The 17,500-nt window shown below is 37.8% G+C and overlaps 1 protein-coding gene across 6 annotated transcripts in view; it reads left to right on the plus strand.

Moving 5' to 3' along the window:
- Positions 1-17,500, plus strand: part of LOC143021713 (sodium/potassium/calcium exchanger Nckx30C-like) — a 542,467-nt gene that overhangs the window by 224,739 nt on the left and 300,228 nt on the right. For 4 of the 6 annotated variants that reach the window (XM_076179379.1, XM_076179385.1, XM_076179382.1 and 1 more), the window contains exon 3: positions 12,205-12,258. The exons of the other annotated variants lie outside the window; for them this stretch is intronic. In XM_076179379.1, coding sequence (XP_076035494.1) covers positions 12,205-12,258 — 54 coding nt within the window. The remainder of the gene's footprint in view (positions 1-12,204; positions 12,259-17,500) is intronic. 6 annotated transcript variants of the gene reach the window in all.

Here is a 17,500-nt window from a genome sequence, read left to right on the forward strand (position 1 = left end):
GAGATCGCCTGGCGACAGCGAGAATACAATAGAAAAGCACCACCTGGTAAGGATGGGGCTACAATTTCCTACCAAACTGGGGGGGCGGGGGAGAAGGGTTCCACGGAGATGGATGTAATCATCTGGCGGCAGACTGAATCCAAGGAAACGTATCATCCGGTAAGGAAGTGGCTAATAAGTCAGCTGTGTAAGCACATTTATACTTAAACTTAAGTATATGACATCCTTATTTCTATCAGCAGTCATTACCGTATATGACTTTCATCCTGTGCTTCATAAACTCGTTTTTAGTCACCCCATGCCTCTCTCCTTCAACTAAAGGCCCCTGACTAGACCCTTTCCTCGAAGGAGCCAGGACTCCGCCCTCTGTCCCTTCTCCCCCCCCCCTCCCCCCATCCCACGCTGCCTCGCGCTGGTCGTCTGCTGGCCTATAATTGACTCCGAGAACCGTCAACCCGGAAAATTTCTGCTTGATTCAGAGATCGACGGCATACATGCATCTCGGGCGATTTATCTATTCGTTTAGGAATTTAGTTCACTTGCGGGGTCCTCAAGCTTCGTTTCGTTCCGATCACTTGAGTGTCCTGCATGCGCGACTGCATACGTCATTCAATCTATGACGTCACTCTCCTGCTTCCCGCTCTCCTTCTCTGGTCCATTTGATGGGTCCCACCCGCTCTTAGTTCCCCTCCCTTCCCATGACATATTTACTTTTATTTTTCTAATATCCTCTCCGTTTTCTTTATCAAGCTTGTTCCTTTACCACAGGGTTCTTTTCTACTTTCAACCTCAACCGTTTAGACTCGTAGGGTTTCCCCTGAGTTGAGAAAAATTACTTGGCAGCTTGGGAAATAAACATAAAGATCGAACAAGGTACACAATGCGTGAACATTGTAACTCCTCTGTTTTCCGTCCCGTTCTCTTATTACTATAGATTTTAGTCCAAAAAAATGTATTTTGTCACTAGGCGACGCTGCAACATTTACTACTTTGTACTCAGAAGCACAAAGTGGGACATTTTCTCGGAAGTTTCTGTCCTTTCACTTCGTTAACGATTGTGGTGCTACGGAGATGAATAAAATCGCCTGGCAACAGACAATAAAGTATCATTTGGCACCGAAGGAATCAAGCTCTTCGACTGCAGGACGCTCTTCAGGATTTTTACTCTAGAATTTGAAACCAAATCTTTTTGCATGACAGACGATTCCGTGATATGAGGTGACAGTCTATGTAGATAAACTTATTGTAACCTATTACGTCATTTCTAAATATCTTATTCAAGATGACGACAGGCGATTCTATTTAGCACAAGAGCAAACCTACTGGCAGGAGAAACATCTGTTTTTTACTTAGCTATGGCTTTTCTTAGTTATCAACATGTTTTTTCATATTTCTAACATCGTTACTCTTCCCATGTCATTATCCTAGACTTTCCATTTTTCTGCTCCATTTAACTTTTGACTTCCTCCCCTCTCTCTCATTTTTCGCATCTTTTTTACATCCCTACTTTCGCCCACTCCTTTCCTAACTTTCTTCTTTATATGACCTTGCTCTTACCTTCTTCTTTTCATCTGAAAGCACTCCAGAGCATCTTTTCAACACTCTCGTCCTTTAGTGTAATTTTTCTCCATCTTCTTGGACCGACGTAATTTCCTTGGACCCCGAGGGCGCTTCTCAGGCGTTCCATAACTCATTTGCTCCAAGCTGAGGCCGTCGACACCCCTCAGCGCTCCGCTCTGGTTGCCTCCTTCCCCTCCTACCCCCACTCACCCCCTCCCCACCCCAATCATCCCCATCATCATCCACCACCACTGCTACCACACCACCACCATCCTCCACTCCACCCCATTCCACGCCAGCAGCCTAAGCTCGCGTCCAAATTCTTCCGTCAGCTTCAATTTCTAATATTTTCCTTCGAGTTTTGACATTCGCAAAGATATCATAGACCTTAACTGATATCGGCTGCCTAATAGGGCGCACATTCTAAACGTTGCGGAAGCTCCTAAGAGAGGGATATTAGGATAGCCTTCAAGAGGGCTGTAAGAACCTCTTGGCTCAATGATAGTGCGTCCACGTTTAAGTCGTTAAAAGATTCTGAGTACTTCTTCACTGCATCATATTCTGAGACTCTGAGAGCCTCTGGGCAGTAGCATCTTATTGCACCCTGACGAAGGTAGGAAGGAGGCGAGGAGGATAATACTCTAAATGTGACTGTTTAACGCGTCGTCGGCCGAGACGTGGGCAGACTACACGTAGCCTCGTAATTGCGTTGATTCTTTTTTCTTTGACGTCAGATGACTACTGCAGACAGCTGCTTGTCATTGAGGAGGAGTCTCACGAAAGACAGCTGGTTATTGCATCGCCGCACGAGACGTTGAGTGACTTGCGGCAGCTGGTTATTGGGCCTTTCTTCAAAACGTTGAAATACTCGAGGTTCCCTTCCTCTGTCTCTCTGCTCGACGCCTTCTTGAAGACACAAAGACAGGACGCATGACAGCGGCGCGAGATTGTACACAGGGACAGAGACGCCGGTAAAATACACTCCATAAATAACAACAACAACAACAACAACAGCAACAACAAAGGAGAGGGTTATTGCTTTCTAAGTTAGACGACTAAAATCCACATCTAAATCTTGTTTCTTTTTCTTTCTTCTTTAATATTCTTTTATCCCACTCGCATATTCCAGCCATATACACTGAGAATAAAGCGTAGATACTCGTAGATCCAGGGAACATTGATATACAAACTATAGAGAATCAATTTTATAATTACTTCACTTATGCTCTTGGACTGTTGGTTTCTAGTTCTTCATTTTAATTTAATTGCATTTTTCATAATCTCCTAGTTTTTCTCTCCCCCACAAACTTAATAAAGCGGATAAGATATTTTTTATAAATCCTGACACAAGCTTATATAATCTTAAACAAGACGAATAACATCAGAGATGAAAACAGTTGCAAGCTACAAGGGAAACATTGAAATCAAGAGGTAGGAAGAAACAACTTTGCCAAACAAATATTCAATGAAAAAAAGATAACACGCAACCAATATGCTTTTATAAATCTTATTTATCTCTTTTGGTCAACTTTGATTTGCTTCTCATGTATTTGTCTATTTATTTATTTGCTTATCTTTTAATCTATTTACTTACTTAAATATTCATCCGCTAGTGTATCTGTTCATATGTATTTCAATACATATTTACTTTTTATGTATCATATATTTGTTAAATTGAGTATCTAAATTCCTCATGCAAATACATACACACACACACAACACACACACACACACAAGCACATGTATATATATATATATATATATATATATACATATATACATCCATCTATATACTCATTCTTTATTTGCTTATTCAAACAATGACCTATCTGCTTATTTGCTCATACATCTACTCACTCTATCATATACTGTAGTTATGTACTTATTTGTTTGTTTATTATTGTAGCTATTACCCTCAATCCGATCTAGTTATGAATCAGAGTTCTATCTGCGTGCGCTTTCATTATAAATCATCATTCACCTCAGTTCAATGTAATTAGTATATAAATGCAGCATTAGTTAGAATTTAACAAACGATGTTATGGCTTCCATGTCAGGCATCATTTGCATCATCGATGTCTCTTTAAGTATAATGGGTGGATTACTCGTGTATGTGTGTGTGTGCGCGTGTGCGTGCGCGTGTGTTTGCGCGAACAAACAAGGCGTGAGTATGTGTAACTGAGACGCCTTATTAATCATCAACGCGGGCTGCAGTCAGCAGAAAACGAGACAAAAAATGAAACAAAATAAAATAAATATAAAACAAAGAAAAAATATTTCATCATTCTTCTCCCTGAAATCGATTTCACAGTTTCGTGTCGTGTCCTTGTTTGTCAGCACCGACAGTGTCAGCGAACTTAAAAATCATCGGATATTTGCATCTCTCTCTCTCTCTCTCTCTCTTAACAGGGAATCTGCCCTCATGGTCTTCAGCACACATCGCGTAACAGAAACTACTCCACATTTCTTTCTGGTGACTTTTGGCGAGATGATGGCCATAGAGGTCTGCAAACGAAACTCTTTAGCTTTTATTTATCTACCTGTCTTTTAAAGAAATATTAACATAACACGAACCTAACACGAACAGCAATGCCTGACATCTACAGTCACTAATTAACCTTAAGTGTTTGTTTCTCACAACAAAAGAGTCGTATGTATACCTAGACAACTGATCAAATTAATTAAATTAGCCGAGTTTAACAAATTAAAGTTCTTACCTTCGAAGGATAATCAATAAGAGAATAGATTTTTCAACAGGTATAAAAAAATAATGCAGGGTAGGGATTCTGTCAGCAATAACCAGCGTTTCTATCCTTGGAATCAATACCGCACAGACGAAGCGGAATCATGTAGGTGATAAAGGAGAGATCTTAGGAGGACAGAATTAAAACGGGGTGGGTGGGGTTATACCAACTAATAGAGATTATATTATATTACATATATATATATATATATATATTTATATATATATATATATATATATATATATACATATATAAATATATATATATATATAATATATATATATATTTTTTATTGATTTCTTTTATTTGAGATTAACATCTACTCATAAAAAAACGCTGCGTGACTGAATCGTAGGAGTGTCACTAAATGCTCTAAACTCTTGACTACACAAAACTGACGAAGTCAATACCATATACGGGCCCAGCGTTGGAGGGGAAGGGGAAAGAGAAAGGAAAGGGGAAGGGGAAGGGGAAGGGGAAGGGAAAAGGGGAATGGGGAAGGGGAAGGGAAAAGGGGTAAAAGGGGTTAAAGGCTTGGGCTGACTCACCCCATCCAGGCAACACATCAAGGGCAGGTGTCCTTCCATTCACGGACCGACAAAATATTGTTGTCGGACGCTGCCGGGAGCGGCGCACAGCTCCCTCTGTGTGTGATGTAGCGTAAGTCCGCCCTAAACCATCCAATGGCGGGCCCCCCCCCCCCCCCGATTTGAACGCCTGCCTGCCTGCCTACCGCCAGGAGATTTTATTCGTCCTGGCAAAAGCCACCGGGTTCTAGGGATGGGGCAAATCGTCCGAGTTGGGTATAATGCTCGTAGATTTCATTCTGGCTGACTCTTAGCGATTTGGTGTCGGTAGGAGAAGAAAGCAGACTTTGCCTCTCTCTTTAGGTTCAGGAATTGTATGGTATATATTTGGTTTTCAGTTGCTTTTGTAAGATCTCAGGACTCCAAATAGTTCCCACGAACCCTAAACTAAGCACTTTTGTTGTTGTTGTCAAAACTAGTGTACTTAAGAAAAGATGAAGAAAAAGGAGAAAAAACTTCGCTTTAAGACGAGAACCCAGAAGTAGGAGGTCCAAAACCCCCATGAATCAGCGCGTGTCGTCAATATTGGCATACGACCTTAAATCTCCGAGCTCCAATAAAGGCTATTATACCTAGCTACCGCGCAGTGCGGGTAACGGATGGACTGTTGAAGAAAGAAATCGAGTTATCGAGGTACAATTTCATTTCAGTGTGGGAGTGGCCTCTGGCCGGAGAGCCTCGACCATGTCTTTAAGATTCTTTACTAACCAAAATATTCTTGTTCCACTACAAAGACTTTGTTCTAATTGACACCAGATGATTTTATTCAAGTAATTTCAGGCACAAAAGGGCTTAAATTCATACCATCTAACCCAATATAGGGACTTTTATTTGGTTAACACCAGAAGGTTTCAATCAGTACGTTTAACAATTTCGCTATTGAAGATAGCCCTTACCTGAATAAAATCACCTGACGGCAGTGAAAACGTAACCCTGTCACTGAGAGGATGCTTTCTGTCAGATGAATGAAATCACCTGGCGGAAGCTAGAACACATGACGTAAAGTTGTAAAGCGCGTGGAAGGGTTATGCATGAAACGAGTCTAAACGTGCCTTTCGTCACGTATCCCCACACTTATACACTGTTGTTTTTCAACCCCCCACGAGACCGCTTCATTGCTAAATAAAATATCGCTATGCATCCGCTAACTATCACTAGATTGTAGATTGTGGCCCCACTTATGAGACTCTGTGGTCCACTAATGACCCATGGCTCACAAGTTCAGGACCACTGAGCTAACCGTAACCGTAACCGTTACGGGTCATTTCGTACAACGAACACTACGTAAATTCGGTTTTCGGAAACACCAGAAGATTTCGATCTGTTGAAGCGTGATTGTCGCACTTGCCTTTGAGGTTTGGGAATTGATTGAGGATCCATACATGCCGGAGTCAGCCTCGCTACTGAATAAAATTGTTTGGTTTTAATCACTATGATGTCAAGTACGTGCTACCGTGAGGATATTGGTATGTTCTAAGCAGACTCCGCAGGTAAAGGGGTTCCTAACTAAATAAATTCCCTAAGCAACGTGTGCGTGTGTGCGTTTGCGTGCGTGCGTGCGTGTGTGTGTGTGTTTGTGTGTGTGTGTGTGTTTGTGTGTGCGTGTGTGTGTCCGTGTGTGTGTGCAAGTACATGCGGATCTGAATGGAAGCTAGCACAGTTGACAGCACTTACTCTGTCCATCTGCTAGTGCAGTATACAGTAGGCGATGTGGCAACAAGGCATATGTTTACTTATAAATTTGTAAAGAAAAGACTAGAGTTGATTCTTCTTCAAGATTTCAACAACTTTTGCGTACTTATTGTTTTCCGTAAACACACAAAACCACATCTTAGTATTTCGAACTGTACAGGGTTACATAAATGTACAAAAAAAAAACATACTGGTAGAAACATGCGTGACAACATATAGGAGTATATATACACTCAAAATCGATTGGATAAAATAATATGCTGAGAAATATCTTTTATGGAAACTCGTAGCATAAACCTACATACACAATATAGTGGTATGTCTGACGTAACTCGATATTGGTAGCAATTACCATGTAAACAATGATGAAAGTGGAACGAGTTAAATGGTTTTACTTTATTTAATGAATAGGCTTGAGTGGACGTGTATGTGTGTGTATGTATATGTGTGTGTGTATGTGTGTGTGTATGTTTGTATATGTTAGCATGTTCACATACGCTGAAATAAGCGTGAGTGCAAGAGGTAATACATGTTTATGTTCAGCGGCCATGTTACCCCACCAAGAGAACTCGACACTGAATCCATATGGCACTCTGGAAGTCCTGTGTCGGCCCCTCACGACTAAGGATTCACACGTGAAGGTAAAGAGCACTGCTAAGAGTGGTTTTAGACTTAGTGAACGAATATGAACAAACACCTGCGGAAAAAAAAGCAGACACAACCTACAAACCAATCAGCGTCAAAGCCATTCTGGAGGGTCAAGTATCAAAGGTAGGAGTAATTTCCTCTTAATATAATCACCAATGTAACAAGGCATGGACGCCAATTAGCTAGTTGTCTGCTCTAGTTCTCTAGCACTTCTAGTTTTCGTTCTCTGAGTTGAACCGCCACCGGTATCCTGAGTCTGGTTCCCGCTGACACTCGGCGGGTCAGAAGGGGTGGACCGGCTTGGCCAAGCCGAACTATCACCTTTAACCTTTTCGCTGCTAGTCACGACTGATGCCTTTATCCTGGATGCCGTTAAGCGATTTTATGAAGCCAAGGAAAACACCTTAGGGCGGAGCAAAACGGGATTGGATTAGGATCTCCTTACCACTAACGCATTGCCCATTGCACCTTATAAAGATTGAGTTCTCCTATCGACGACTTGCACATTTGTTCTTGCTACCGCCAGGCAATCTTATTCACCCAAGGCAAACCCACTGCACAGAAGAATGTTTTAACCCATCTTGATGAACTCGGTTTTCTATGCAAATAAAAGTCGGAGAGTAAACATGGAAAAAAATCGTTTTGAAAATTCACTTACAACATATGCATTTGGGGAATGAATATCCCAAATTCCTTATTTTTTCAACTTAGTGAATTAGTGAAATTTAGCTTTGCCTTACAAATCAACCACCGCATACAACAATATACAGTATAAGTCAGAGACCGTATACTATGCACATCTTTTAGTATGCAAAGAATAAACAAACCATTAGAAATACGTATTGAAATTCTTCTCGTCAAATAAGCCAAGATTTGACATATGTACGAGCAAAATTATATAGATACCGCAGGTTATTTTACACAGGTGTATAAAATCAAATAGAAGTACTGAAAAAACTAAACAAATAATGCTATAAACATACAAATGAAAAAGATATAATGCATCTTCATTTTGTTAGCTATTCAAGTGTTCTCGAATACACACAGCCGCATTTGATACATTCGGTTGTTCTTGTATTGTCCAAACTCAGCTTTACACATTATAGTTTCAAATCTGCACAAAATCTGTAGTGCTCTATAGCCAAAATACCTTTAAGTATAGAACAATATACGGGTGTCACTAAATCACGAAATGGAGTGAAATAAAACGGAATGGAGCGAAATAAAAGTATATTTTATCACTTCTTTTTTTGTTGCAAATGAGCCATCTATGAGTCATAACTCAAAATGGGCGTTTGGAAAATAAGGTTTAGTGCTCTAAATACTGTAGATTATTAAAGCTTCAGGTTAGTGAAACGAGGTGTTTAGTGGCGTGACGCACCACTAAAACTATAATATTCATGTCGATTTTTGTATGATGTCTCGGTCAATATAGCTTCCTCGCCTTCTCCCAGCCGCCTCTGGGCCATCTTCACTCATCCCCTTCGTATCAAAGGCTTTGCATCTTGCCATAAACAGTGGAGCTATTACCATTCATTTACGAAGATCCTCTTATTATTGGAAATAATTTTTTCATAAAAAAAAACATACATACGGTGCCCTCTTGCTCCATTTTGTACTTTGGTAACATCGGCAATATGCAGATTGCAAAACTTAAGATTTTTTCTTTTTCACATGATTAATAGTTAGTATCTAATTCCACACTTCCACTACGTTCTGCAACATGCTTGCACCAGACTCCGATTGGCTTGAAAAACAAAGTCCACTGCGATGGTTTTGCTTTTACAATACTTTCGATTTTTTCTTCACAAATCTTACTTTTCATTTTTATCATTACCATTATTTTGCTTTGCTTAATTCAAAACTGCAGAACTATTAAGGACAGGTGGGTTAGACTTCCCAAATGTAAGTTTTCTGTAACCACCATCTTCCTTTTGTTATTTTCTTTGCCAACATTTCTTTGTTTTCTTGGTAGCATTTATGACCTGCTCAGACACTCTTCGACATTCTTGGCATCTTGAAAACTTTGTAATGAGTTCATTAAACAAGATCATTGCTCAGAGCTTCAACTAGCAACAAACTTGTACTAACACGTAAATTCCACTTTGGTTTGTTTATGTTATATAGGCCAGATGTCACAGCTTTTAGGTTACATTTGATGTAAACAGTAAATAAAAAACTAAAAAGAAAGGATGTAAAATAATAAAATATTCATTTGAGCGCGGAACAAAAATTGCACCAATTTAATTTTAGATATTATAAACAAACGCACGAATTAAAAAAAAAATGCTGCACAACTATAACATATTATCAAAAAGCCTCCAGCAAAGTCCAAAGCCAGTACTAATTCTAAGAGTTAAAAAAAAAAAAGGCTTGGCTAGCGACCCTTACCCTTTCATTACTCATCACGACTGAGGCCTGGGAATTTTCTTCATCTAAGGGAAGCTCACCTTCCACTTACGTTACTTTAACATAGGCGTGCTCTTGACCGGCGATTGTTGCCTCATTCTCTTGTAACAGTTTGCGCGAGAGCTTAAGCACAGACGTGTTGTGTGATATCGTGATTATAATCATTCAGATTAGTTTGACATTCGAAACAGAGACAACTGAGTGGCCTAGTGGACGAAGATGCCGACATCTAGAATTTAGAGACAAGGTGGTTCGAATCCCGCTAAAGAGTCAACACATGACGAGAGCATGGTTATACGGTCTTAGATATAATAAATAAACAAATTGATAAATAAATAAATGAATAAATAAACGAATGAATGAATAGATAAATAGATAAATAAACAAATAAATAAATAAATAAATAAATAAATAAATGAATAAAATGTCTATTTAGCAAACAAATAAAATAAATACCTTAGAACGGTTGATTCTTAGACCCCTAAAGGTTTCCTCTACCTGAATAAGATCCCCTGGAGGCTTGGCTTTGACACTGCGCGCGCACCAAACACTGAAACTGAACACGGTCACCAAAAGCGCGGGACTTCGCCCCAACTTGTGTACAGGTTCTACGTTGAGAAAAAAAAATCGTCTTAAGCTGGCTGGACTAGAGTCCTTGAACGTGAAAAAATTGGAACGACATCCCCGTTTGATTCCTAATATCATCATACAAACGCCTTTAAGCTGATTAGAATCGTCTGACGATTGAAAAAATAAATTATTTACTAAGAAGATAAAATTATCTTTCAGAAAGATTTTATCATAATTGCACTCAAACGATTCGATTCGATTTAGAGATACCAGAGTGCCACTGAAACGAAACTGGAAGGGGAATCCAGATATTTCAACTCTTTGGTTTCCTTGTGTCTCATATAAGCTATTAAAGTCACCTGAAGACAGAGAAGATAAAAACTCGATGTAAGTTAAGTAGTCATAGACAGCTGGTTTTTCCTCAGCTGAATGCAATTATTCGTTAGACAAAATAAGCCGAATAAGGTACGTAAATTTAATACCAATATTATTGACGTAGTCGTAAAATACAGATACCTTTCGCCATATATATTTTTCCCTACCGCCAGACGATCCCAATCAGCTGAAAGAAGAAAATCCTTGATGACAAAGAGATACAAAGTCATCTTAGTTCAGCTTTTGACTACTTAACTCAATTCGAGCGTGCATTCTATTTGCCACCGGGCAACTTTATTTAGCTGGAAAGAACTACAGAGAGCCAAAAAGCTTATTAAAATTTCCTGCACACGCACACAATATTTCACTGGCACTAAGTACGCGGTGATGCAAGCGTTCATACATACCAGCTTACGTATATGTCTAAATGTCTAATCTATTTGCAAATGAACGATATCATGCGAGACAAAAATGATAATGGAAAGGATCTAGTACTCGCAGTGACGACATAACGTCCTGCATTTGTTTTTTGCGCCAGATAATGAAAATAATATATTTCAAGCCAACGCCAATAGCAGCCTCAAGAATAAAAAAATAAAAAAATAAAAAATGAAATAACATAAAAGACGTATTGAAAGCCACTGCGCATTGGAAAAATAAATATAAATATATAAATAAATGGAAGCAAACAAAAGTGCACTTCCATATTATTGAATTCCCGAGAATAATATTATTTAAATAAAGTTTACTATCGACAAAAAATAAAAAAAATAGGTCGTTCTTTTAACTGAATCCTAACAAAGTATTTCCTTTGCATACACGAAAACAAGAAAACCATAAAGTAAACAGATGCTGAAAAGATGTCACTAAAGCATATTTAAACATTTGGCAGTTAAAATAAATATGATTATATATATATATATATACATATATATATACATATATACATATATACATATATATATACATATATACATATATATATATATATATACATATATACATATATATATATATATATATACATATATACCTATATATTCATATATATATATACATATTATATATATACATATATACCTATATATTCATATATATATATATACATTATATATATATATATATATATTATATATATACAGTATATATACATATATATATATATATATATATATATACATATACTTTATATATATATATATTATATATATATATACACATATATATATATATACATATATATATATAATATACTTTATATATATATATATATACATATATATATGTATATATATATAAACATGTATGTGTATATATATATATGTATATATATATATACATATATATATACATATATATATATATATGTATATATATATATATATATATCTATATATATATATATATACATATATATATATATATATATATATATATATATATATATATATATATATATATATATATATATATATATTTATATATACCCTCTGGCGAAGGAACTTGCTTATGAAGTCAGTCAAAGCGAGATATGTTGCCCATGGAAGGAGCGCTCTCCAACCGGGACTAGTTGACTGTAGATCAAAGAACATCATTTACGGCTGAGTTTTTTCTTCCAGGCCTGTGGATGTTGCTCTCTACTCGGAAACGATGCTACGAAGGGGCAGCAGCAAGTACGTACAGTATACCAAGGATTCAGTCCCCACGAATCACGGGATGGGGGAGAGAGAGAGAGAGGAGGGTGGGGGGGGGAGGCAGTGATTAGCCAAATGGAGGCATAACCTTTATCTGGAATATTCATGGGAGGAAAATAAGGAGAAAGGAGAAAGGGGGATACCTATTTCCTTTGCTCCGCCCTATTTAGTCACTTATTTCAACGACACGCAGGTAAACACAGCGGCAATATTTTTGTCCCCTAACCCATCAGAACTAAGCTTTATAATAAGATAGACCGAGAAACAGACCTCTTCAAAACAGAAGAGGAGTATCTGGAAGTAGATCAAAAGGAGCATACCCCAGGAGACGCCTCGCTGCGACAGAAGTCGTCACCGTTGCCCTATGTGCTTGGACTGCTGAGGTAGGTGACGCTCAGTAGTATTACAACATAAAAAAAGAAGAAGAAAGGATAAATTCTTTCAGCACAGACACTTGGATAACTTTCTATTTATTCGTAATGAAAATACTCCAAACCTTCACCTATTTTTTTTCTAAACAATAGATACATTTCGTTACTACCTTATGACTATCTGGAACTTCGACGATTTTGAATTAGATGTTTCAACATATATTTTATCAGTTGCCATTATTGTATTCATGAGAATCAGTGTTAAATGTCATGCAGGAGGGACAGAGCCAATAAATCAAAGTGAAGGAGAAGCACTTAATCATTATTATTTGAATATATTCTACTCCATTTTGAATCGCACTTGGTAATTTAATTCTATTCTCATTTTATTGAATAATATTTTTCTATCAAAAAGAAAGATATTTACGAATAATGTAACTGAAAACGAATTATAGGATTTCTGTGTTACAAAAAAAAAATTATATATATATATATATATACATATATATATATACAAACAATGGAATATAAAATGTTTAAGAATGTTATAGTCACACTATACAAGATTCGTCTTTCCCTCTGGACTTCCAATTCACGTCAAAACTTTCAGCTGTTTGATATCATGGAGACAAATAAAACACAAAGGAAATGTCTAACTATAATTATATTCAATCTAGACCAATTACAGTCAGCATCACGGATCCAAACTGTATGAAACTGGAATGCTCAGTTGCTGCATTCGTTGACCGATCTTTTGGCAATGGAAAAATATTGTGAGTTTGGGCTCTGCCGGGTTACAAATTTGGTTAAGAACGAGTTACGGGTTTGCCTTCGTAAAGGATTACTAACTTCCGTACTGCCTGACACATCCCTTTGTGATTTTGCTAGCATCAGGCTATTCTATTCGTCTCCGGAGCCTCACCTCTGAAAGACCGGCATCTCAAATTCTTGCAGCAAAGAAAACATTGGTTCTGAAGGTTCGAATTGGATAAAGCAAAGCGAAAGAGTTGAAGACACATTTTGCTACTCCACCCAATTTAAAGGAATAACAGAAACTATAGTGAATTTTGTCTTCAATTCTCCATACAGAATAAAACGCAAAACACAGACATACACGCACACACACACACACACACACATACACACACACACACACATATGTATACATACATACACACACACACACACGCACACATATGTATACATACATACACACACACACACACACACACGCACACATATGTATAAATACACACACACACACACACACACACACACACACATATATATATATATATATATATATACATGTATATATAAAGCAAGTATGATCCTTTGGAAAAGATGTTCTTTATATATATATATATATATATATATATATATATATATATATATATATATATATATATATATATAATATATATATATATATATAAAGCAAGTATGATCCTTTGGAAAAGATGTTCTGATATAGGAGGACTGTTAAATGGGTTTTTATTGTGTATGAAGTGGTTATGCGTTTCTCGAAATTTCTATAGTAAAAATATTATATTTCTTTATCAACTCCCAAGCTACTAGACAATTCTATTAATTTGTGTGGTATCTCTGGTTGGGAGAGGGTACGGGTATAAAATGTATTTCATGGAAAAAAATAAACTGGCAATCTCCTCACAAGTAACTGATTATGTTTATTGTTGCTATACTTAGAAAAATCATATACACGGTTACTAAAGACTACATTTCGTTGAAAAATGTTATGACATACTGTATATTTTTTAACGCAAGCGTAAATGTAACATAAATTCAATTGATGAAATAAATATACAGTTGCCAGATAGTCATAAAAAACGCAGAACGGAATCCTCTTTTTTGCGTGAAACTATTGCACATAACCTGACATTCAACGATGATACAAATCTCCTAATATCCTATTACTGTGCAATACATCACGGGAATTACGTATCATTTCTATAAGAAACGCAACCTTGATAACGTTTCTGCCCTTTTTTTCAGGTCGTTTTTATGCGATATATACCAGTTACAAGACAAGGATTTCTGTTAGGCAACGGGACGGTAGTAGAATATGTGTAACAGAGTATAGAAAAACGGGCACTGTTGAAGAAACAGTACAGACTGAAGAATTGAGTGAGAAAAGTGATCCTCTGTTCAAATGCTTATAATTTCTCCCGCATTCGTTATAGACCAAAAGATTTCCCGTCTGTACAATTTGCCACCGTGACTCTTTGTAAAAAAAATTCTAGCTGTCACCCGAAGGAAGCCCGAGTCTCCTATCACCGAACTCGCGCTTCGAAGTCGCCACCAACGTCTCCGGGAGGTTCTCTCAGATACACGCAGTTCCGACTTGGTGGGATTAGGGTGTCCCGGATAGAAAAATTGGACTGGATGGTTGCAGGTTGGAAGATCCAAATCCCAGAAGCTGAGCAGCTTCCTGATTCGAATCAGAACCGATGGATGGCGGTAGGCATATAACCTGACCGCGATGGACTACGCTCTCTAGAAGGGAGGTTGTTATCCTCTGAGGAGGAACGGCCGAAATCGGGACCTCGTTCCCTCGCTAGGGAGCCGTTAGGCGGAAGGTCATGTGCCACTGGGTACCCCTGAACACCCCCCCCCTTTTTTTTTCAGAATATCGTTTTATCCATACTTCCCATAGCGAGGTACCGGAGGGAATATGGTCTGAAGACATGATTAGTTTCTCTGAGGTTCTTGAGCTGTGGTCAGGAAGGTCTGTAATTTTCTCTTTGTGAAATGGATGAAAACCTGGCTTAAATGGGGCACTTTCAGAACTAGGTTACGTCACGTGCATCACCCAAGAACATACATCAGTGGCTGAGGAATTAAAGTGCTGGCAATTTTGTAAGAATTCATTCACGTACACATATGTAGGCGTATGAAATACCTCAACACGCACACGCACTCGCACACATACATAAACACACACACACACACACACACACATATATATGTATACACACACGCACACACACACATACACACACACACACACACACACACAAGCACACACACAAACACACACACATACACTACATAATAGTAAATAACATTAAAATGTTTGTAGAATTAAAACCTGCACATATACATTAATGGCTATTGTAACAACTAGATCATGCATAATGTATTTTCATCCTCAACTCCCAAATGTCAGCGCCATTTTCGATATTTTCAAAAAGGGGATTAGGTGCCTTTGGAATAAACAGATCAGTGCAATAAAAAGGATTTGAATGAAATAGAACGGCGGCAACAAAACAAATACATAATTCGTGTATAGTAGTGAAAGTTTTAATAAAGGTAAATTGAATGTTTTTTTTATTTTCTCTGAATGGGATAAAATCAGTTAGCGGCAGCCAGAAGAGATGTGGAATTCATAAACAACAATGAGGAGGTTAGAGCATGGTGTCGTTGAAACACAAGTGTTTCATTAATTCAACGACACGCCGATTCATTCAGGAACATTTGTGAAATAGGAACACGATATCATGTTTCGTTTTCTAGTGCCTGCATACTCCGACGTGAAGCAAACAATTATGTTTTGGGTGAATCTCATAACAATTCTCCTCTTTATAACAAGGCAACGGCAGAGGAACAATACATACGTGTTCATAATGAACGCGGAAATGACCTTATTTGACCTAATAATCAAATTATATAGCTTAATTATAGACATTTTTGATTAAGACGTACAATCTATTCTTTAAGACATTTTTTATTTCACATCTGATAGCTAAAGATTAGAAATGACGTCATGTATTCATCGTCTTGTAATAAAATCTGAAGTTTTCAGTAAGTGATTTTTTTTTCGCATGGATTAGAAATAAAATACTTACAAAAAACATTACTAAATGATCATAGAATTATCTATGGACATGATTTAGTTGTCTCGGAAAACTCATAGTCATCTGCACCTTTTGAGGAAACAACAACTTGAACATGAGCGTGTACTTGCTTACATGTGCAGCAGTGATTACATCGATGTGAATATTGACGTCGATGTAGCAATGCACCTTTATCCGAGTTCACCAACTCAAACACCATTTTGTAGTTGGATACACACCCACAGCTGCACGATTATCAAAACTTACATGTATGTATACACATATGTAGACTCAAAGACGTAGGCACATAATCTGTAGGTGGACGAACACAGGCTCCAGCTCAGAACGCAGATACAATTGATGCCCACGACGCAAAGGTCAGGATCATGTTTGTCACCAGCTCGCGCCGAAGAGAGAGGACGGGAGGAGGAGGAGGAGGAGAAGGGGGAGGAGGAGGAGGACGAGGAGGAGGAGGAGGAGGAGGAGGAGGAAGAGGAGGAAGAGGATCATCGGGAGGAGGAAAGGGAAAGAGAGAAGAACGCATGGCAAGGGGAAATGGGGAAATGACCTCTGGAACAAAAGGGGAGAGTTTCCAGGAAGGGGAGAAGGATAGGTCACGCAATCCGGGGGATTGGAACAGGTTGTTGATGTCGAGGGGCACACGCGGGGAGTGAACTGTAAACGAACGAGTAACTTTCATAAACGTGAATATTAACTGTGTAGCCATTCACGCTCCATCTAGTACCACGTTTCACATCTAATATATGTATATGTACCTACATATACTCGTACACATGCAAGAATATATAATTCGAATGCATAATATACTTCACCCCTCTCTGTATACAGGTGTATATATATATATATATATATATATATATATATATATATATACATATACAGACATGACATAATTCAACAAACACCAAGAGAAATCGTTTAATTTATCAAACAAACAATTGATACAATTAAAGTGCTTATAAATGGCCACAGTGT

Source organism: Oratosquilla oratoria, chromosome 42 (assembly GCF_046742065.1).
Source record: "Oratosquilla oratoria isolate Oo_2021 chromosome 42, ASM4674206v1, whole genome shotgun sequence".
Lineage (NCBI taxonomy): Eukaryota > Metazoa > Arthropoda > Malacostraca > Stomatopoda > Squillidae > Oratosquilla > Oratosquilla oratoria.